Source organism: Bicyclus anynana, chromosome 6, assembly GCF_947172395.1.
Source record: "Bicyclus anynana chromosome 6, ilBicAnyn1.1, whole genome shotgun sequence".
Taxonomy (NCBI): domain Eukaryota; kingdom Metazoa; phylum Arthropoda; class Insecta; order Lepidoptera; family Nymphalidae; genus Bicyclus; species Bicyclus anynana.
Window position 1 is genome coordinate 8,699,119 of NC_069088.1, and position 24,581 is coordinate 8,723,699.

The 24,581-nt window shown below is 34.4% G+C and overlaps 1 protein-coding gene across 7 annotated transcripts in view; it reads left to right on the forward strand.

Annotated features, from left to right (window-relative positions):
- The window catches only part of LOC112056304 (vascular endothelial growth factor receptor 1), a 33,280-nt gene extending 12,394 nt beyond the window's left edge, over window positions 1-20,886 (forward strand). For all 7 annotated transcript variants that reach the window (XM_024096708.2, XM_024096707.2, XM_052881980.1 and 4 more), the window contains 19 exons: window positions 260-405; window positions 979-1,150; window positions 1,548-1,668; window positions 2,623-2,834; window positions 3,363-3,514; window positions 3,896-4,184; window positions 4,829-4,972; window positions 6,244-6,368; window positions 6,974-7,160; window positions 7,951-8,208; window positions 9,039-9,263; window positions 11,758-11,914; window positions 12,328-12,419; window positions 12,880-13,034; window positions 14,107-14,229; window positions 14,779-14,948; window positions 15,741-15,885; window positions 16,774-16,951; window positions 18,771-20,886. In XM_024096708.2, the coding sequence (XP_023952476.2) occupies window positions 260-405; window positions 979-1,150; window positions 1,548-1,668; window positions 2,623-2,834; window positions 3,363-3,514; window positions 3,896-4,184; window positions 4,829-4,972; window positions 6,244-6,368; window positions 6,974-7,160; window positions 7,951-8,208; window positions 9,039-9,263; window positions 11,758-11,914; window positions 12,328-12,419; window positions 12,880-13,034; window positions 14,107-14,229; window positions 14,779-14,948; window positions 15,741-15,885; window positions 16,774-16,951; window positions 18,771-19,189 (3,470 nt within the window). In that variant the 3' untranslated portion in view covers window positions 19,190-20,886. The remainder of the gene's footprint in view (window positions 1-259; window positions 406-978; window positions 1,151-1,547; window positions 1,669-2,622; window positions 2,835-3,362; window positions 3,515-3,895; window positions 4,185-4,828; window positions 4,973-6,243; window positions 6,369-6,973; window positions 7,161-7,950; window positions 8,209-9,038; window positions 9,264-11,757; window positions 11,915-12,327; window positions 12,420-12,879; window positions 13,035-14,106; window positions 14,230-14,778; window positions 14,949-15,740; window positions 15,886-16,773; window positions 16,952-18,770) is intronic.
- The last annotated feature ends 3,695 nt before the right edge of the window (window positions 20,887-24,581 follow it).

A 24,581-nucleotide genomic window follows, 5' to 3' on the forward strand; every position in this document is an offset into this window, starting at 1 on the left:
ACTATTTGTTAAATTTTGTAATTAAAAAAATAAGTGAGTGTATATTTTTATTCGCAGTTCACTCCATTAAAGTGTATTAGTAATTTAGCATCTAGAGTTAAAAAGCTTTAGATATGTAATTATTAGAGTGCAGTACTTCATATATATATATATTTTAATTTAGGCATCTATAATAAGAAATTATATTTTCTAAGATTTTATTATATTTTTAATAAGTTGGATTGTATTTCTAAAATTTTCAACATTTCTTTCCTTTTAGTATATCTGGTCGAAACTCCGAAGCCAGACATTAAGATGGACTCAAAGTTCTTTCTAGAAGGGGAGTCATTTTGGCTCAACTGCAGTGTTGAATACCAACTTAGCCCAGTACTACTGAATTGGACTTATCCACGAGGTGTTTCACAGGTTATTTTTTTTAATTTATTATATATATATACCTTTTATAGGTAGGTTATATATAATATATAATTTAATATATATTTTATATTATATATATACCTACCTATTTCATTAGAAGAAATATTTTGTTCTTATCTATTGACATTTCACTTGCGATCATGAAATTAAGTTTTTTTAAAATTACACAAAATTTTTGAAATGTGCATTTTTTAGTAATTCGCCTTTTATTTCTATACTACAGCCTTTCTTCATGAGTACTGTTTACCAACAAAGAAATTAAAAATTAAGGTAGAAAATTCAGGTAGAAGGTAAATCAATTTTACTTTCATTAATTTAAGAACAAGTTAGTTATTATTAGGTGTGAAATGACAAGTGATTTACACCCTTAATTTGTTTGTTGGTAAACAGTGGTCATCAAGAAAGGTTGTAGCATACCTAAACTTATTTTCTAGACAACAATTCGTATAACAATTTGATTGAACCTGTCAAGATTTTAGTCCACCTACCTACAAACCTTAGAGTCATTATTGTTGTCCACTATTAAGGAATTTTGAAAAATAACTAAATTTACATTTTCAGAGTAGCGTTTATGTTGACACAAATGAGGAAACCGTGAAAAATTCGGGGATTTTACTGTACAAAAATATAAAGATAAGTAATGCTAACGAAGTACATGATGGGAATTACACTTGCACAAGCTTTAGTTCGGTATCTACGAGTAATCATACTACCGTTACAAAAGTATATAAGGGTAAGAATTATAATATTTATTTATAAATTATATAATCGGTGTATTTTTCTAACTTTGACGACCATATAATTTACTTGATATAGAGATATTATGATTGCATCCGAATATATGTTGGGACATATATGTACCTAAGTTTCTTGACCTATGTTTTAAACTTCTAAGGCATAGCGCCTTAGAAGTTTAGTAACAAAACATCTTAGTATTAAATATCATCATCATTTGCTAAAGCATTAGCTTCTATGTTCTGTAATCTTATAGGCTTTTCTTTATCTTGAAACTTAGCGAGAAAATAATTTTGATAATTTTTGTTTAGCTCCACTTTTGATATTTAATAATATGCTGATTGATGTTACAAGATTAGTAATCTTACTTTTTACTTACTTAATATTTTTTTTAGGAAAAACTGGATTTGTGAACATAGATTACGGTAATTTAAAGCTTCCAATTGAAACCAAACAAAATAGAGCTACATTAATAGTGAAAGTGCTTGATACATATCCCAAAGCGCATTTTACCTTGTAAGTTTTTCAATTGATACTCGATTATTAAGCTTAAATAACGCTTGTTCTACTTAAGGGATTTTCAAAATATTGCAGCGGAGGTGTCTCAATCCGAATCCTCGAACCCAGACACGCAACAATATGTAAAGCTATATTTTCGTAGTAATTTAGAGCGCGGGCACACGATGCGTTGCGACGCCGCATCGCAACGATTTCACCGTATCAGTGGGTACATGATCAGTGCGGCGCCGCAACGTTGTTATGTCGCAGCAGCACCGTAGCAGCGTTTCACAGTCTGCTAATAAAGTAATGTTGTGACGCACAGACAACTGAGCGGTGCCACTCCGACGCGACGTCGCAACGCTTTCACCCCTCCCCGCCTAGTGTCCGTGGTTGCAAGTCCGGTGCGGCGCCGGAGCGCATCGTGTGACATGCCACAGATATTCCTTTGTAAGACGACGTAGCGTCACCACTCCGGCGCCGCACCGCCGCCGCAACGCATCGCAAAGATATCACCGTGTCAGCGGGCACACGAGCGGTGCGGCGCCGCATCGTTGTTATGTCGCAGCAGCACCGTAGCAGCGTTGGACAGTCTGTTAATAAAGTAATGTTGTGATTAATTAACAACTGAGCGGTGCCGCTCCGACGTTCAACGCATTCACCCCTCCCCGCCTCGTGTCGATGGTTGCAAGTCAGCAAGTCAAACTAATTTTTCAGCACATAGTATGACTAAATTGCACTGAAGGTAATGATTTTTGTATTTTGTAGAAAAACCAAAATAACTTTAAAACCGTAAAATTTTGGCTAACATATATTGCGTTATTTTAGTAGTAGATGTTAGCTATCGGCTTGTAGAGTATGTCGTAATATTTACGGGACATCCTGTGTAAATGTTTTGTACTAGTATTAAATATTAACAACCATGAAATACAATTACTTACAACAATTATTTAAAGTACAAAATTGTTTCAGTTATAAAAATGAAAATGATAATGAAATGAAAGAGATAATAATAGAACCACCAAACAACAAAAACTATCAAAGAAAATATAATATTACGTATGAAACTGGGAAAGTGATACTGACCATATTTCAATTAAATATTAACGATACAGCTAATTATACAGTAGTGGCTTCCAACAAGTATGACGAAAAGAAGTTAATATTTGATTTACGGAAAAAAGGTAATAACATAATAGATAAGATAATGTGGTTAGTTAAACGGTAAAAGAGTCCAACTCATCACCAAAATGTCGTGGTTCTATCCTCGTTCAGATTTTTGTCGTAGGTACCCATTCCTAAAACATTTTTGATCATATTAAAAAAGATAAAGTGAATATTAATTTTAAACTTAAAGTTACTTAACTTAAATATAAATAAAAAAAATTACTTTACTAAAAAGAAGTACGCAAAATATTATTTTGAAAAATAAGTAAATTTGATGACAATTAATGAAAAGTTATGACTATTGGAGTGTAAACCGCTTCGTTCGTAAGCCCTCATTCACACGAGAGTTTTTTAACGTCCGTTAAGCGTTCAAATACAACAAATGCTTTCCTAAGTATATGTACACACGACAGTTGTCTAATAAAAAGTAAAATATAGATAGTACACACACAACTATCTAGCTCCAAAGTAAGCGTAGCTTTTAAATGTAAATAATCAGTAGACAGTGGAAACCAAGATGTTCACTAATTTACATTCCATTATAGCTCCTGCAGAAATTTACTTTGAGTCAGGTGATAAGAAAGTTTTGCTGAACACAGACGCTACATTACAGTGCATAGCTATTGGGTATCCTCTACCAAACATTCGATGGTACTTTACAACGGAAGCGGGACATCGAGAGGACATTACTGGCAAGGTATGAATTTGTAAAGCCTGAACAGAATGAAGATTTCTCTAGCGGCGCCACTTTCACTTAGGGTTAATTTACACGAGCAGCACACTGCAGTCGATAGCAGTTGCCTATGAGTTGTTCCACGACAATTGTAGTGATCATAACATCTGGTATAACAATTGAATTGGTATTGCAAGTGGTGTCATTTGCAGTACTTTTTGTCGTTGTTACCGTTAAATTTATTCAAAAAACGAACCTTTTTATCTTGATATAAAACCTTCAAAGAAATATAAAGGTGTAAAAAGTAAATAACCATAAGTAAAAGTGAGTGAACCACCATTTAACCTTAACTTTTGTTGGACTGATTTTTATTAAATTTCTGTATTGTAAATTTGTTATTTCCAGGCTGAAAATCAGGTTAAGTCTTTAACTACAGTGACGTCATACCTAAAAATAACGGCATACACTTCAGGGAACATAACGTGCAGTCCAGGCACCGAATCTAATAAAGCATCTGTTTCAAGAAGATTTCTTGTAAACGAAATCCATAATGGTTTTGGCGTTATGAACGCAAGCGACAAAACTACTACGTGGTACTACGAGGGTCAGGATGCAACACTTGAATGTTTTGCGTCAAAATACGACTTTGATAATGTGACATGGATCAGGAACAATGAAATACTGTCAGACCACGGTATGTTAGTCACTGTTTGAACACGTGTTTATTAACCTCGTACCTACCTAATTTAACGAGAATTGTTATATTATTAGATTATACAATACTAGTAGACGCCACGTGGTTTCATCCGCGTGGTTCCCGTTCCCCTAGGAATACGGCAATAAAATAGCCTATAGCCTTTCTCAATAAATGGGCTATCTAACGCTGAAAGAATTTTTCAAATCAGACCAGTAGTTCCTGTGATTAGCGCGTTCAATCAAACTCTTCAGCTTTATAATATTAGTATAGATTTCTTGAGTAAATTTTTTGCAATGCAAACTCAGTTACGCATATATCATAGAGGCCAGGCCTATGCAAACATTGAATTTTCAAGAAAATTAAAGAAATATTAATAAAAATTCAAATAACATCAACATAAACAGTTTTTAATAACTATTTTTTAACCATTCAGTATGTAGACTACCAACAAATTCAAAAGAAAAGTTAAGTACACTGCAGTGTTTAACAAAAATTGTTAGATCCGAATGTGTTGAATAAATGATAAATTTATAAAATATCTCTATCCTAAATAAACAAGACAGATCAGAATATAAAAGTTAAATGCTTGTTTGTGTTTTGTTTTTATGATGTTTTTTTCAACGAATTTGTATTTGTTCCAGTAACAGTAATAAATACTAAGCTGTCCCACGTTGCACAGTTAAAGTTGAACAGTGTTGTCATTGAAGACGCCGGTAACTACACATGCTATGCGTATAAAATTGACAATTCCGAAGAGAGTGAAACAGTGTACATCACTGTCGAAGGTAACTTTTATACCCAAGTTGTATATTTTGTTAGGTGCTCGAAATATTTTTGAATGACTTTCTTAATTAACAATGCAAGTCAATGGGGATGATGACTAAGTTTGAATATATTGACTTTTATGATACATTCGGGTAAATAGGGTCAATGTTAACTAATTTATACATAAAAAGCAAAGATTGTCTGGATATTTGCAAAATAAATAAGATTATAAAATTTCAAATATATTAAAAAAAATTAATCGTAATTAGATGAAAATTCATTCAGTTTTAGCTTACTTACATTAAATGTGACATTTTGCAATATGTAAACTATAACCATAAACGCACAAATAACAAAGATATTATTTGTTAGTTAGTGCCATTTTGTATGGGGCGTTTTTTAGGGATCCGCCGCAGCGCTGCAAATCTGACCCTTTAAATCCCTGTAGCTCCGAAAGTAATGATCGCAGATACTCTGTTTCTTTTACAAAATTGCTTTACTATTAGCATACTCTTAATTTTTATAAAATTTAAAAAACTATCATCATCCTTGTTGTCTTTTTAATACTCGTATATAAACCAACGAGCATAATTGTTTTGTTGATGGTTATATTAACAATAAGAATGAATAAACATTTCAGCGTCCTCAATATTGCTATACCATTGTGAAACAAGTAAGTTTTGTCCCTAAAAAAATATTGTGGTCAAAGAATCTTTATTTCTCTTAAAGAATTTACATTCACTTACAGAGAAACAATATTTATCAAAGTAAAAGCGAAAGTTGCAACTAGGGGAGAGGAAGATCAAAGAATAAGCGATAGTTAAAGTATTTGAAAGAGTATTTGCTTATAAAAAAATTTAATAAAAAGTATTCAACCGACTTCCAAATTAACCTACCTTCTAAACTAAAAAATAACATCGTGTGTGCTACTTTCTAATCACTTTGAAGGCGGTGCGGAAAAAGGAAGAGGTCCTTTTTGAAAGTCGGTTGAAAAGGTGTAGATATTGAGATGACACATGACAGGAGACAAATGCAAGATTAAAAAAAATAGTGCCACTTAGTATGGGACCTTAATAACAGTTTACAGTTTCTTGATTTTAATTAGCCTGAACAGAACTATAAAACACCTGAAAATTACGAGTATATTTTAATATATTTTATTATTTAACTTTTTTCTGGCAAATGGCTAGGATTTATTATTGTTTTGGTCAGGTTACGTAAATGTAAATATGGAAAAATATGGAAGTTATAATAGACTATTATTTTTTTTCTTAATCGATAAAATTTGCAGAAAGACGAGCACCAAACATGACAGTTCCAGCCAAAGAAGTGAACGAGGAAGTAGATCCATATCAACCGATACGTCTCACTTGTCAAGTTAACGCTGTTCCTCCCCCTGTCATAACTTGGTACAAGGTAAACATTAGTTTTCTGAACATCTTACATTGAAATTCATAGATGTTGTGGGGGCGCCCCCAGGGGATCGTTCACCCGCTGAGTGTCGAATTTAAACTCTATGCGTATGAGAATTTGACCCTCAGTACCCTTGCAACATCTATGAATTACACTGTTAAATATGTTATAGGGATATGTGAGCACTTCTACAAATGAATACCTTTACATCTGTCTTGTAACACTTTGGTTTTTAAGTCTTTCATAATTTCAGTCTACTTTGAAGCTTTCCGATGCTGTTACTACCTCAGCTGGATAATCAGGTTATTTTTTTATAGAGACACTATATTTTTGGCTCTACGCTAAAGCGTTTTGTACTGTTACGTATTTTATAGTATCAGTGACTAACCTGTACTTACTTCAGGTATAGCCCCTATAACGTCAAGAGTCTTCTATTTATATGAAACGAGCATGCAGGTCATCTGATGTTAAGTGACTATTGTTATTGTGTTGCTGCTTTTGTTATTAAATAGAAATTAAAAGGTTTAATCTTAGGAAACAGACGCTATAGTTTAAATTCATCTATAATTGAAGTCGTACTTTGGATGACCTTAATAATACTTTTACAGGATGACAAAGAACTAGAAAATAACACTAACGTGGACATATTTACTGATTATTTGGATTATACTCATACCACCGTTAATTCTACAATTGATGTCAAACAAGTTAAGGGCGAACATAAAGGGAAATATAAATGTGTGGCGGAAAGTGGAGAAAACTCTGTCAGTGGTTTTTACAATCTTATTATTAAAGGTACTCGAGCATTTTACTTCATTTATAGACGGTATACTGCACGCCAAACATCTAGTCCGCTCTGAAATTGCAACACTCATATGTTTTGTATATTATGTTATGTGACACTGCGCAGGTTTTATAGCCTCCTATGTGATATGTTTTATGTTTACTACGCAGCACTTTAAGTCAAACCGAACTAAAGGAAAGGACTAGAAGTTTGGCTAGGTTTATAACAAAGCCGAGTTTTTGTGAAACATGTCCAAGACGCCCTTTGTCTTTCCACTTAGCGAACATACAGAGTTAGAAGTGGTAAAATCTAGCTGCCGGGGATCGAAGCCAGAACTTCTCGGACTTAAGACCAGCCGTTTAAGAGGAGATATTGAGGCTTATGAAGTTGTAAAAATAATAGTAAAGTTACATTAAGATTGACAAAGTAAAGAAGCCCCTATACATTTGACTATTAACGTACCTACATCAATCACGTCAGGGTGTTAGTTTTGTTGTAGGGGAAAATGGGGATTTATCCTTACAAATACAAGACAAAGTTAATATATTTTTTATAAATAGCTTGGTGGAATGTCTTTGTCGGTAGTGTAGTAACTAGCCATGGTCGATGTCTACCATCAGACAAGACTTGAGCCTAAATGTAAAATCCTAGACTGAATGAACTTGAAATCGAAACCATAGAAGCAGAGTAATTATTTTAGAAAAAATCTCGCAGTGCTGCCATTATGAGAATTTTTCTAAAACAATTGCTTCATCTCCTTGTATTTAAACAATGTTTGTTTACTAAACTTGTAATTTTCAGAACAATCTCCGGTATTGTCAGCTATATACCTAAGTATTATAGGAGTCGTCGTGTTTCTCCTTGTTTTATTGATAGTATATTTAATATGGAAGATACGAAAAGAAAAACAGTTCCGAAAAGAATTAGCGGCTGCCGGACTTTTGTATTTCAAGGAAGGAGTGACGAGATCTCTGAACCCAGAGCTGGGTATTGATGAGCAAGCCGAACTCTTGCCGTACGATGAAAGATTTGAGTTTCCTCCTGAGAAGCTTAATTTTGGTATGGTTCTATTTTCCACAAAATTCTGACACTGTACGCTTTTCACTCGGATACTAACAGTTTTTAAATGTTATTTTGACAATTCCATTTTTCAATTCAGTTTATTCTAACTTTGATGACCTATTGATTTTGATAAACCCGCCGGTCAATTCACTAACATTGACGTAAGTTAACTACATAATAGAATTAACATCAAATCAAGCTTATTGTTAACAAAAATCAAAATATTAAATGGAAAATGTCCCACAGGTATCACAATGTTAGAGTTAAAGATTTTCGTTTTAGTTAAGAAAGGTAGTGATCGAGAGAGTTTCCATGCTGGTTAGCGGGCGGGTGATAATGTTTGGATCTATATAACAATCGTTGTTAGTGTTTATGATAGTGACGGGGACCAGCAGGCTAATTCAATAACTTTGACTTAAATTAATTGACATAAAATATGTGAAATTGAGAATCTATGTAACAAATGTAATCCGGATTATAGTCCATCATGCTGGCCTGATGCAGATTGACACTTCACACACGCATAGAATTAAGAAAATTCTCTGGTATGCAGGTTTTCTCACGATGTTTTCCTTCACCGTTTGAGACACGTGATATTTAATTTCTTAAAATGCATACAACTGAACAGTTGGAGGTTCATGAACCGGACCGGATTCGAACCCACATTCTCCGGAATCGGAGGTAGAGGTCATATCTACTAGGCTATCACGGCTCTTAATAGTATATATCGTTGCCTATTTGCTCGTTTATATACGTATCTTTCAGCATGTACAAGAATAGCCCGCAAGCTGCAACGAGTTATTGTTAACAGCATTTGTTTATTTTAGGTAAACAACTAGGCGCAGGTGCTTTCGGCGTCGTATATAAAGCAGAAGCTCGCGGAATAATCAACGCTGAGGAAACTACACCCGTTGCTGTTAAGATGGTTAAGAAGACTGCAGATAACATGTACATAAAAGCCTTAGCATCCGAGCTTAAGATAATGGTACACCTCGGCAAACACGTTAACATTGTGAACTTACTGGGGGCGTGTACTAAAAATGTTGGCAAACGTGAGTAAGATTTTCCTGTATATTAAATGGAATTATTTTAAATCAAGTACTTAATACCGAGAAGGCGAATAGGAAAATATGTATTATCATTCGCAACAACGTTATTATTATCTAGCAGACGCCGCGCGGTTTCACTCGCATAGTCTTCGTCCTCGTAAGAATACGAGGATAAAATATAGACATACTTACATATAACGTGGCTTTCTAGTGGCAAAACTATTTTCAAAATCGGATTAGTAGATCCAGAGATTACTCCCAACAATACCACAATCTTAACCTCTTTATAATATTTAATATAGGTTTACTAGGAGTAAATTAAACTAACGTCATGAATTTACTAAATAAGCATATTTAGGACTTCTGAATGATTAGCATATATCATCATTATCAACCCATATTCGGCCCACTGCTGAGCTCGAGTCTCCTCTCAGAATGAGAGGGATCAGAACAATAGCCCACCACGCTGGCCCAATGCGGATTGGCAGACTTCACAGACGCAAATAATTAAGAAAATTCTCTGGTATGCAGGTTTCCTCACGATGATTTTCCTACACCGAGACACGTGATATTTAATTTCTTAAAATGCACACAACTGAAAAGTTGGAGGTGCATGCCCCGGACCGGATTCGACCCACACCCTCCGGAATCTGAGGCAGAGGTCATATCGACTGGACTATCCCGGCTGTCGGCTATATAGCATATCTTCTTCTTCTTCTTTCTTCTTTTCTTCTGGGCCTTTTCCGCACTTGGCCACTAAGGGTTGGCCGTTGTGCGTATATATAGCATATATGCAAGAGTTCCATAATACTGCTCGTTCACCTGAGCAGTTCAATCCTGTTTTATCATTGCGTAGCGATAATATCACGGCAATAGATTACGAGATAATATAAAACCTATATCTGATTACGTTGGGCTAAAAGCTTTCAGAATGGACGTATTTTGCATATCAGATAGGTACGGTCCATGGTACGAGTGTTTTAGTTTATATAGACTAATATTATAAATGCAAATTATCTGTGTTACTCGTATTATGTACGACGTGACGTATACGGAGAAAGTATATTAGGCGTTTAGAATGAGAGGTTGATTGTATGCAAAAGTGATTGTTGCAATCAAACGGTTAAACATAAATTAAAAATTCTAATTCGATTTTATTATTTTCCATGAGGAATAATATTTTAAAACAAAACCCTTGAAATACCTAAATAAAAAATCCAACTACTGAATAGGATCGAAAAAGAATAAAATTTGTCTGAAAAACAAAATAAATCCGCCTCTCTACTAGTTACAGCATCCTTACAGGTTTCCATTGTAATAATTACTTAAGACATTTAGTTTATAACATGCATTTTTTATATGGAAATCTAAAAACTGCAAATTTTTATTTGCTTTAAAATGTTTCCAGCACATTTTCCCAAGGGTTTACAGAATCGAACTTATATAATATACTCTTATAAAGCTTATTTATCTATACTCGTACTAATAGTATAAAAAGGTAAATATTGTGTTTTTTTTATTTGTATGTTTGTGAGGAGGTTTCTCTAGATCTGGTGAACCGATTTTGAAAATTTTCAGGAAAGTGCCACGAAATATTTATGTGACAATTTGTCAATGTATTCCCGGAACGGAACTACGCGGGTGATCGTGGCGTATGCCTATGGTTCATATTCTTAGGAGCTTTATGACTAAGTTTTCAAATTTTGCATTTTTTTGATTAATTATATACCACAAATATCAATTTTTCAAAAAAATTAAAATAACGGTTGCTAAAGTCGGTACATGACGTCTGTTGAACTTTCTTTCACACTGCGTTTATAGTTCAATGACGCAGTTGTTTATACTGGACGGGATTTGAATCTGGAATTACAATAACAAACGAAATTGAAAGTGTCGACAGAATGATCTACCCACTTCCGCGGCACACTACCAATCGAGTAGGCATTGGTTACGTGTTTGTTTTCGTTTGCTAATTGTTATCTATGCCAATCGACGGCTATAGGGCGATGTGTCCTAACAATACGATTCCTATCGGGTTACCTTTTAAAAATAAATTACATTCATATTCATTATTGTAATGTATTTTATACGCTCGAAATAGGTAGGTATATATTACAACAGCATCTCTACAATCTGTACAATGAACGCCCCCACGCAATTAAAAAGCAGATTAAAAAGATAATACTAAGAACTTTTTAAGTATAGGTCATTTTAAATCAAAAACGCTGAAAGAGATCAGATTTTTTAATACCTAACCAACGATACCTACTAATCGCTATAGATCGTAGACTTTTTAAAACAACAATATCGGCTCATGCGTTTAATGTCTGAGAGCGCCACAAAGAAACAAAAATACATAGACTGACCTTATATACCTCTTCACTAAAATATAGACTGCATAAATGGCTATATTTACTAGAGATGATAGTCGCCATTTTTTAGTAATTTGTTTGAATAAATTATCTTGAACTTATTTACTTGTGTATCCATGATTCAGGTGAACTCGTCGTGATCGTGGAGTACTGCAAATTTGGCAACATTCACAACTACATGCAGAGGCATCGCGAGGTTTTCATTGACCAACTCACAGATGACAAGGAGAAAAGTCTCGGGAAGGTCAACAGAGGGTTTATCTGCACCACCGGGAGTACTGGGTGAGTTGTTATAATACCTACTTCTATCTTTCATACTGAAGAACTCATTCATTACGTTCATGAAGCGATGAATAATATTTCATATTTCATGGTTGTAATTCACATACACATTCCCAATTTTTTGTTGAGTTTTTGCCAGACTAGACAAACATACGGTAATTCGTTTTTATTTATAAGACTAGCTGACGCCACGCGGTTTCACCCGCGTGGTTCTCGTTTCCGTAAGAATGCGGAGTTAATAGGTATATAGCTTGTAGGCGTCCTCGATAAATGGGCTATCTAACACTGAAATAATTTTTCAAATCGGACCAGCAAATCCTGAAATTAGCGCGTTCAACCAACCAAACAAACAAACTCTTCCGCTTTATAATATAAGTATAGTTATAGATATAGATTATTTGTTTGTGTTACAGCATCCAGTCAGACTACTACGGGTCGAACCACTCGCAAGAGACCAACCACACTTTCGTTAATACTGCTAATACAAACAGATCCAGCAGAAAAGGTGAATACATAAACCATTTATATTTATTACAAGCATTATGTTATTACCTACTATCCATCCAATAAGTTCACGTGAACGATATGAACGATATCATGTACACAGTGGCGTAGCTAGGTAAACAAGGGCCCAGTACAAATAATAAAATGGGGCTCCACTACTATCTAAACCGGTTTTTATTAAATTAAAATATTAAATATTTTATTAAATAAATATTATCCATGTGGCACGTCGATTCTCTTTCTACGATCGCAAACGCTTAGAAAACTAGAAAAATGTATGGGAATTACATTTGCTATCGACAGGTCAAGTGATCAAGATCTGTCATTCCCATACATTTTTCTAGTTTTCGAAGCGTTTGCGAATATGAGGATAAAGGTATCAAAAGAAAACAAATTTAATAGTTACAATAAACTACCTACTATACCTACAGTTACAGTCTGTTTATATTTTCTGACTACAGTTTCAGAGACGGGGTATGTTCAACCCGAATGGCGTTCGAATTACGAAACCGACTACGTTTTCGACGGTCGCAACCCGCGGCCTTTGACTTCGCGGGACCTGTTGGCGTGGGCTTTCCAGATCGCAAGGGGTATGGAGTACCTCGCTAGCAGAAAGGTAAATTTATATTAAGAATTTATTAATGTAGATTTTTAACTGACTTAAAAAAAGGAGGAGGTGTTCAGAAATTCGACGCGTATGTTTATTTTCTTTATTTTAATATGTTTTTTGTTTGAAAGAGTATTCTTCCAGATTGATCTCATTTAATTTTCATGAAAATTGGTTCAGTAACTTTGTGTTAAAATAAAAATAACGAAATTGCCCGTAGCGCTTTCGTTACTTATGCTAGGACACACTAAAAATAAAAAAATAAAATCTTTGTAAAAAAAAAATTCTACCGGCTTCAAAATCACAAAATTAAACTAAAAAGCTAAAAATAACATCGTATGTGCTACTTTCTGATCACTTTAAAGATGGTGCCAACACAGTGATGAATTAACTCAAGCGGCAAGCCGTTTAATTCATGAAGTTTTAGGATTATCAGACAGTTCTTTCCCGTGGTTCTTTCAGAAACGTTCTTTCCCGTGATTCTTTTTAATTATTACGTCACTGGCGTGCACCGCCTTTAAATATATACATATACATATACGATGTTATTTTTCGCTTTTTAGTTTATTTTTGTGATTTTGAAGTCTGTTTAATTTTTTTGTTAAAAATATCTTATTACCTAGGTATGCCTTACTACCTACTTACGGGTTAATGATATATCGTGAAAATAACAAGCATCATTATCACATTACCAGATGGACGTCCACTGCAGGACGTAGGCAGAGTAAAGATACTGTGACTGTGACTTACTTAGGCCTTTTGTAGCGACTTTCAAACGGTACTGAGTCGGCAGCTTCTAGCGATTCTCTGCGATTTGCTTCACACCATCAATCCACCTGGTGGGTGCGAGTCGATCACCACAGTGATTGCCAACGCCTTTGGACCCCAACGTTCATCGACATTTCGTATGATATATTATGTGCCCCGGCCCTTGTCCGTTGCCATTTTAGCTTCGCAACTCGTTGATCTATCTCGGTTAATCGAGGTTACTCCGAGCCGTTACTCTTAGCCCGTTGAGTTGAGATTTATGAAGGCATAATAATATTCTAAATGTAGCTAATTGTTTAATGGTGATTTACAGGTGCTTCACGGTGATTTGGCAGCTAGAAACGTGTTGTTGGCAGAAGACAACGTTGTTAAAATATGCGACTTTGGCTTAGCGCGAAGCATTTATAAAAACGACGAGTACAAGAAACAAGAAAATGTGAGCAACTTAACACTGTTTTTTTCTTTTGTGTATTTTATTTTTCGTTTTATTCTGTACTAAAGTTTAGTAACACTAATTTGGCTGATAAGTTGCCGTCTATACGATCGTATTTTCAGAAAACATAGTAAGTAACATAATTTATAACTCTTAAAACCCTAAGAAGCTTTCACTTAACTGTTGAATTAAGAGTCGAATACAGAAGGCAGTGATTCTTGAGACGGCGCGTATTACGAGTATAAGGAGATTCCTTACTCTGAAGCCCTGACCGCCGGTTTCTTGGGCACTCAAATGTCCCGCAGCGGGAGGGTTGATTTTTTTATAAATTTTTAATATCATCATATGGAAAACCGGCAAAGATGAAAATTCATTTTCAGAAAGTGTGTTTCCTTGCAAATGTTTTATAAAACGTCGTATGACATACGTGCACTTTGATAATTACAGCCTCTGCTTCCTTACTATACCTCTCGCCTTCGGCTCGAGCTGCAATATTGCCTCGGCTGTAATTTTCAACTTACCGCACTTATATCATAATGTACTATGTTTCAGAGCCCCCTTCCAGTGAAATGGTTGGCCATCGAGTGCATGACCGACCGCATATTTTCGACGCAATCCGACGTATGGTCATTCGGTGTCGTGTTGTGGGAGTTGTTCTCGCTCGCCAAGACGCCGTACCCCAACGTTAGCCCTCCAAGTCTTGTTCAGTGGCTCAATGAAGGGTAAGTTAGATCCATTGCGGTTATAGTCTGGCAAGTTCGTTGACACTCCCATGATATGCGGGCGACAGGGGCAAAGACTGCGGGGAAGTGACGTGCATTAGTCGTGGGTTTTTCATTCATCGCTACACTCCCCTCGCTCCGCGCGGAACATCGGGAGTGTTACGAACGAAGTTGCCAAGCTATAGTTGCCTCAGTGGCGCTGACATCCGACCAACGAGATAAGCTCGTGAAGACAAATCGACAATCAACCAATGGCAGCTAAATCGGAGATACCGTTACCTGTTTCATTACGTTGGAACGAAATAGATGGGACTGGGACGCCATTGGACGAAATGTCTATATTTCTGTAAGCCTATAATCAGACTAAATAAGTCAGACTATAATGAACTAAGCTTTTCTTTCTTCTAAGAAAATATCAGTTAAAATTATCAGCCCGGATGGGAAATTATTGGTGTTACGCTCCCGTGCTTTGGAGGGCACGTAACTGTCGGTCCTGTTCAATGAGGTGGATTTATTATTGGGAGATTCAAGGTTCTATTTCTATCTCGAATCAGTTTAAGGTTTTTTATTGAGGTAAATTAGCTCAAGTTTGGCTAGCTAGTTTTTAACCACGTCTCTGCTGACAATTTAGGATAACCTACCTACTTAATGAAATACAGCGGGCATTTGAAGTTCAAATACCTACTCGTACCTGGCCACGGGACATTCGCCGTGGCAATTAAATTCTACTGTATATGAATACTACGATTATTACTAAGTATACATTCGAATACATATATTTTACGTTTACAGTCACCGTCTGGAAAAACCGCAGTACGCTGACAACCGGCTATACGAAGTGATGCAGCGATGTTGGCAACAGAAGCCCACAGCGCGACCGAACTTCAGCCAGCTGCAGGAGATTCTCGGCTCATTCCTTGAAGACAATGTTCGTAATGTAAGTACCTATTTAAATAATCAAACAAATGTCATAAAACATACTCAATAGCCCTTAAGCTTAGACGCTGACACTGTTGCAACGCGACGCTGTTACAATGTAAAACTGTAACAACGTGACACTGTTACAATGTAAAGCTGTAACAACGCGAAGCTATTACATTGTAAAGCTGTAACAACGGGACGCTGTTACAATGTAAAGCTGTAACAACGCGACGTTGTTACAATGTAAAGCTGTAACAACGCGAAGCTGTTACAATGTAAAGCTGTAACAATGCGACGCTGTTACAATGTAAAGCTGTAACAACGCGACGCAGTTACAATGTATAGCTGTTACATGTGCGCGCATCGCGCTGGTGAAATATGTAAAGACTTCAAGTAGATTTTAAGCGCGACGTCGTGAAATGCAGTAATTTGCCTCGTAGCAATGAAAGTCCTACATTGATCTAGGTTATATAGTCGAGTTATCAAAACATTGCTGCAGAATAGCGGTTGACCAAAAGATTGTTTGAAGTAATGCCACAAGAGTCCCACTGAGTAATTTGTATTATGATTTTTGATTGATCTCAGTATGTGTGTGACTGTGTTGGCCCAGTTACCTTATTCACTTTTGTCTTTAATATCAACTTATTAAAATAAACATCAAATCAACAACTGAGAAACATCATCTACCTACTGTATGATATCCACGAAGGGTTGTTATTAGGCACTGGATGACATTTGTTACATAGAATCTTAATTTCGTATATGTCAACTAGCATACGTCACAGTTAGTGTAGTGGGCTATTATACCTAGATGATAATTATGATGACATAAGGAATTGTAGTTATTTTGAAATCACTGACAGACATTTCAATTTTGTTTATTTGTATATTTATATTCCAACAGCACTACGTTGATCTGAACTCAGCGTGTATGAATTCGAACGTGGAGACGGAGGGACAGGAGGACTACCTGGCGATGGTGTGCGCTCCCGACTACAACAACATGGTATCGCCCAGTCCGCACCAATACGTCAACGACGCTCGCAGCTTCTTCCCACTCACTCCAACGCAACTGCTGCCTGGTACGTACACTTCGTACAATTATATCTTAGACTAGCTGACGCCGCGCGGTTTCACCCGCGTGGTTGCTGTTCCAGTAGGAATACGGAAATATAGCCTATAGCCTTCCTCGATAAATGGGCTATCTACACTGAAAGAATTTTTCAAATCGGACCAGTAGATCCTGAGATTAGAGCGTTCAATCAAACAAACAAACAAACAAACTCTTCAGCTTTATAATATTAGTATAGATACCTATACTAGGCCTACTACTAAGAACCGTGATAATCCTGTGGATATGACCTCTGCCTCCGATTCCAGAGGGTGTGTTTGAATCCGGTCCGGGGCATGCACCTCCAACTTTTCAGTTGTGTGCGTTTTAAGAAATTAAATATCACGTGTCTCAAACGGTGAAGGAAAAACATCGTGAGGAAACCTGCATAGCAGAGAATTTTATTAATTGTCTGTCTTAATTATCTGTGTGTATGAAATCTGCAAATCCGCATTGGGCCAGCGTGGTGGATTTTTGGCCTAATCCCCCTCATTCTGGGAAGAGACTCGAGCTCAGGAATCGGAGGCAAAGGTCATATCCACTGGGCTATCATGGCTCTCGGTCAAGGACGTCAAGGAAGTCAAGGACTTACTTGTTAATAAATAAAAAAATATACATATTGTGCATGTGTTAACTACACATTTTTATCATTTATTATTAAGTTCATTTTGAAGATTTGGCGATAGTTTTCTTGAAGACTGTACGATTTTCTTGAAAACAGCATCATGTAGTTTTCCTAGAATAAGCATTGGTTTGAACAATATACGAGTAGGTACTTATAATATAAGTAATAGTTTGATTTAAATACGTGACTGAATATGTTTGTATTTACATATTCATTATTATATTAGTTGAAAGCTGACGCTAAGCTTTATATTATTTATTATTTACCTACAACTGTTTCCTAATACTCACCTTTACTTATAGTACTTATCATATACATTTATTGAATATACATATACATATATTTTCCTTTTGTCAGACGCGACAGAAAATACAGCATTCTGACCATGCGGACCCGAATACGTATTAGGTATAACAAAGTAATAATAAAAAAAATCCTGTGCAATAATTCCGCATGTTGGTTGCTACTAACACTAACCAACTAGTTACAAATTATTATAAAGACCTGTAGTGGGTCATATTTGTTAGTATATCGTAAATATAAAGTAGCACCTTTGAATGAAAGTGCATTAGTAGTACAAATTTCAAAGTTCAGCTTTCGCACCATTATAAATTATTTATGGACTTCAATTTCCATAGGCACACACTAACTTATGGCATATAATACAAACCATATGGCATATAATATAACGATGCAACTATGCAACATTAGACATTAGGGAAAACAAAAGATATTATGTAAATACCTAGTTACTTACGTTATTAAACTTATAGTAGCCAATTAAAGCTGCTAAGCTGTATGTTCAGACAGGCCAACACACTATATGAAAAACTGATATCATTGGTTAGTGCCTACAAATGTTGTACTCGTATCTATGTATCTATCTACCAATACTACCGCCTCACGCACGATTTTATCCAAAGCAAACATAATATCAAAAAAATATGATTCAAGTAATTTATAAGTAAAAAATATTTTAATGATAATTCTCACATTTTTATATAGATAAATTAATGATAATAACTAAGTATATGGAGAAAATTGTGTTGCAACTTGAATGTTCGTTATAATTGGCCGTGTTGCATGCATTAGTATGATGGCATTTAATGTTGTAGATAAAAATAGTTGCATATTTTTTTTTCTGACCCAAATTTATGTTTTGCAGATGATGAAGGTTATTTACATATGAGTCCGGCAAATCAAAACAATATATTCAGCCCTAAAGCGCTAGGAAATAAATTTGATTTCGACGCACGAAAACTGAACCAAAGGACTTCTGATATCGGTCATAGTCAAGGCTCCGAGCTCACACCGATGTTAAGTTTGAACAACTTGCCTACCAGAAGCGGCTCAGAATCAGATCACGAAGGAAATACGTCGCCATACCTAAAGATGTGTCCTAGAATCGAAGAAGAGTCCGACGACGTGTTTGAAACCAAACAGTACAATTTCAAGAATGCACAGAACAACCTGAACAGAGCCGTCACGAATCCAACCTATATAACCCTGGAAGTAGACTTAGAAAAGAAACCACAGAACATTACCAATAGTTACATTAATGTACCAAATGGTCTAGTCAAATAATTCATTATAATCTACAGCACAAAAACTCTTTGCTACTTTATTACGCTATTTAATATTGATTTTCATCTTCTAAGATTTGATCTCCTACTATGTATGTAATTTTGATTAATAAATAAGTTAAAATTGTAGAAATCTCAATGATGTAATTATATATCCTTTGCTGTTTGTAATGTTATATGAATATTGCATTGATTACCTATTATATTTGTAAAATGAATATTATGGTTTATAAATACCTAAATATAGAAAAGGGTGTTTATCTTAGTAATGAGATGTGTACGGAATATATTGTGATATTTTGTGGTAGAAAGGCTGGAAATGATTGATAAGATCGCTTAATGTAAAATTACTGTTATATTTTAAGATTTTAGTATATTGTCAATTTATTCAATGAACGCAAAGACCCACCATTATAGTTTTACCGTGTAAATATTATATTATTATAAAGCAGGTTAATGTTTGCCACAAATAAGCAAAGTTTATTTTTTCAGAAATTGTACGTACCTAATATATTATATGAAATAAAACTATTTATATACTTGATAATAGTGGTATGTGTATCCAGAAGAGCATTTAGAGATTGTTTAAAGGTGGTGAAAAACTTAAAAGGCGATAGAAGTTAAAATTTTAAAGTATTTTCATCATTGAGTTCATATTTTTTGAAGTTAGTTTTAACGGCATATAATTAATGTCTGTAGCTACAAAGATTTTAACGATAAAATCTGACAGGTCTACAGTATGATTCAATTCGAGGTGTTGCAGTCAGTCGCTTATTTTAAATTTATGTTATAAAATAAGAGCCTTTGCCAGAATGTGTTTTCAATATCAAACCAAAATGGAGTAAATAAAATCAAATTAATACAGATGTATAACATATATATAACAATATGATAATATATGTTACATAACGATTTACCAGTATTTTTTAGTTTTGTAAGTTTAAATACTCTTATGTACCTACCATCTTCTTCTCATGTTATATACCTACCTTACTGTATCAAAATTGATTTTCTTAGATTTTTAAAGGTTTCAAAAGTTTTCAAAAGTTTAATATTTTCAAAGGTTTTGTTGTCAATTTTGACTATGGTTTTATTTTGTAATATATTTATCTTTTATGGAATTACTCATTTTAGTTGTATTTTCAGTTGTTCCATCATTATTTGAAATTATTTTCTTTCTTACAATATGATGAATTATTTTAGCTTTAGTACTTTACTTGATTAAAAATGATTTGATGAAGTGAATTTCAGTTATATATATTGAAATAGAAAAAGTATGGCTTTACGTCTAAAAGTCGTTAAGAGTAACTGTTGCTGAATATGTCGAATTAAAAAAAAAAGACTTTGTGAACGTGTTTACGGAATATCTCTTTGAATTATTTAATTTTACAGTACAAGTTAAACCTCATAGATCTAATATAATTGTAGTTATTTGTTTATTATAAATATTTCACAATAATTCCCATACGAAGATAATTATTACTTCATCATCTTGTAAACATCCCTACAAACTCTATGTTCTTTAAATAATTGTCTCTAAATGTTACAATATATTGTAAATGGATATATTATAATACCTAATAATATATTTTTTATTGTTTGATGACGTTAAATCAAATTATATACATAATTTGGTTTAAAATTAGATGCCATATTATACTCGATACAAGTATAAATAAATGTGATATTATAAAATTCTAGTTTGGTTTTATTTACAAAATAAATAAATATACCATCTGTACGACCTATACAGAACTGGAGAAACTATTTCTATATCATCATCAATAACATCCCATAGTCGGCTCATTGTTGAGCACGAGTCTCCATGAGACGGGTTTGCTAATAGTCCACCACGCTGGCCTGCGAATTAGTAGACTTCACATGTAAAGAATTAAGAAAAATTTTAGGTATGCAGGTTTCCTTACGATGTTTTTCGGATTCGAACCTACGCCCTTTTTAGTAGTAGAAACTATTTTAGTAGTAATAAAAGGCTTAACCACGTTTATGGGTGTTGTTTACACAAGGTGCTGGCAAATTTTTTGAAAAATTGCACATTCTTGTACGTAGGATCTATTTGTTTTTCCAATGAAAAGCTAGGAACCCTGCCTGTCTTCCGCCAACAGCATATTGAATGCTATGAGTAGAAAATTTTAATAAGCAAAACAACGTATGTACGTATACAGTTGGAATGATGACAGTTTTTTAAACAGTATTTATATTATGAGTATTTAAGTTAATTGTAAAGCAATTTTGTAAAATTAATAGGGTATCTATTATATCTAGGATAGCTGACGCCGCGCGGTTTCACCCGCGTGGTTCCCGTTCCCGTAGGAATACGGAGATAAAATGTAGCCTATAGCCTTCCTCGATAAATGGGCTATTTAACACTGAAATAATTTTTCAAATCGGACCAGTAGTTCCTGAGATTAGCGCGTTCAATCAAACAAACAAACAAACTCTTCAGCTTTATTGTACAATTAATAGGGTATCTATTATATCTAGGATTAATACTTTCAGAGCAATAGGCATATTGGCGATGCTGCTCGGATTGATAAAATGCTCCATGATTTATGTAGCACTAAAGAAAAGTAGTAGACGACTGTCGTCGATCCGTGCGATCATTAAATTTATATGGATTTTCAAACAAAACTACAAATGTCTTTGTTACTTTTGCGTTTATGTTTATACTTTTCATAATAAGAAAATACACATTTAATTTAAGAAAGCTAAAAATGTATGCTTTTTCAACTTATTACGTAACACAATTATTGATAGTTTTTTTTTTTTAAATTACAACTTTACAAACACACACACAATCTATGTTTTTTATGTAGGTATTATTAATTAATATTAACCTTCTTTTGTCGAATGTCTCATAAAAATCAATATGTTCAAACCTAGTCATCATCCCAATTACAATACTTTGACAAGTACTTACTTCTTGACTTAAATAAGTACTCGGCCGAGTACTTGACGCGTCCGTTGTTGGCGAAGTGTTCGAAGCAGTTGTGCAGTTGTGTATTGTGTGTACAGTTTACAACCACAATAAACACTAGTGCAATCAACAGTCTCGAGTACTTGCCAGTCATGTTTGTTAACTCTATAGAGCGCCTGCTAGAGCCAGACTTACCTTATTCTATGAAGCCTTTTTTGATTTTTTTACAAGTTAGCCCATGACTGCGAATCACACTTGATGTTAATTGATGATGATATCCGTCCAAGTATAAAGCATCTTTTTATATAAAAACTAGCGGACCCGGTCAAGCTTCACACGCGTCAATCCCATTCTTGTTGGAATATCGAGATAAGAAATTGAAAATAAAAAATTCGTTCCTACCGTTGTGGACCTTGAGGATTCAGGTAATGGTATCCAAGAGTGTGAGGAATATCCTCACAAGAATAGTGTAGTTGACTTATATCAAATTGAATATAAGCAATATTAACTTCGCATAGTGTATGGAATAAGGGCCCGAAATATATCGATATTAAGTAATTAACAAAAATTAAGGATTTTTTATAAAACTTAATTTAAAAAACATGCATTTTTCAAATTTTCCAAACGCCAAAAACGCTGTCATCCATTTCGTGACGTCACAAAATTACTTGATGTAAGTACTAACTTCTAATTATTATTGTGAACTAATATTTTTGTCACCGCTCCGTTTGTAAGTGACGTCATGAAAAGGTTGAAATATAGACGTCATGGCCGACAGGGCGTTATGGCTCGAATTGTCAAAAACATATTTAAAAACTAAAATTTTCATGTAATGACATCTCAAAAAAATATGAAAAAAATGTAGTAGAATGTAACTATTTAAGACCATTTAAAAAAAGTGTCAACTAGCCTATTTTACCGCGTTCTGAGTTTGAATTTGACCCAACAGCTAAACGAAAGCTTCTTATTTGATGGTTGAAGCTTTTCGCTATTGATTAATGTAAGATTATCTAGTAGGATAATTCATAATAAATTGTATTGTGATCGATACCGATAATCAAGTATTACAACATAGTTAGGACATAGGGAAATAATTGTCAACAATGAAATTTATTTCATAAAACAAAAATTACGTCCAGTGTGTTTTATTTACCAAATGAAAATAAACCATCGAGAATGGCTTTTGTTACCTGTAAAAGAAAAAAAACAGATAAGGTTTTTTACGAGTATGTACTATTTTTTGCGTAATTTAATCATTTTCTAAATGATGATAGTAATGATGAAGTTGGGAATATCTAGGTTGGGATATTCGCTGCGTTTCACAAATTAAGAGTATTATAGATCTCATTTGGTCTATCTATAGTCCGATACGATATTGACGAAATGAACATTAACAATGACTGAGAAATCTCCTTTCTGACACAAACACTTCTGTAATTAATATCAATTAAATTATTAATTGACATTTTTAATATTTAATGAAATGAAATGTTTTTTGTAACTTTTGTATCTTTTGTAATTTTTAAAAATGTAAACTGTAAAATTTTTGTAATTTATGTACTTGGAAATAAAGGCTATATTATTATTCTTATTATTATAGTTCGATATAACGAGCTCAGTTGAAGCTTTTTATTGAACCTTCATAGACTAGATGATTTCTAGAAAACTGTCAAAACCTATTTTTTTGTAGGAACTATAAAATGGGGTAGGTGATAATGAACGTAATAAAAAAATACATTTTATGAAGATTACTTACTTGAGTACATGTAGTTATTACTTTCGCTGGTATGTAAGTAATACTGGTAATTAATTCCTTTATGGGCTGTAACAAAATTTAACAAGACATTAAAATAGTACGTACGTTCGGAACCCTAAAAAGTCAGATATCGTGAGACTTTGACGTACTAGTATTAAATGCAGGTGAGGGGTTGGGGTAATCTTACACCCCAAACCGAAATCTTCAAACATAAAATGACAGCATGTGTTAATTACTATCAACCCATGTTCGGCCCACTGCTGAGATCGAGTCTCTTCTCAGAAATTTAGGGGGGTTAGGCCAATAGTCCACTACGCGCTGGCTCAATGCGGATTGGCAGACTTCGTACACGCAGAGAATTAAGAAAATTCTCTGGTATGCAGATTTCCTCACGATGTTTTTCCTTCACCGTTCGAGACACGTGATATTTAATTTCTTAAAAAACACACAACTGTAAAGTTTAAGCCCTGGACCGGATTCGAACCCACACCCTCCGGAATCGGAGGCAAAGGTCTTTTCTACTGGTCTATCATTTTCATTTATTAAGTTTTCCTAAACCGAAGGTTGCCTGGAAGAAATCGCTACTTAGCGATAAGGCCGCCTTTTGTTTGCTGATCTCTTCCTAATTTGTTTTTTATTTCACTTGTTTTTGTCTTTGTGGTGTGCAAATAAAGTATATTTATCTTATCTTATCTTATCATG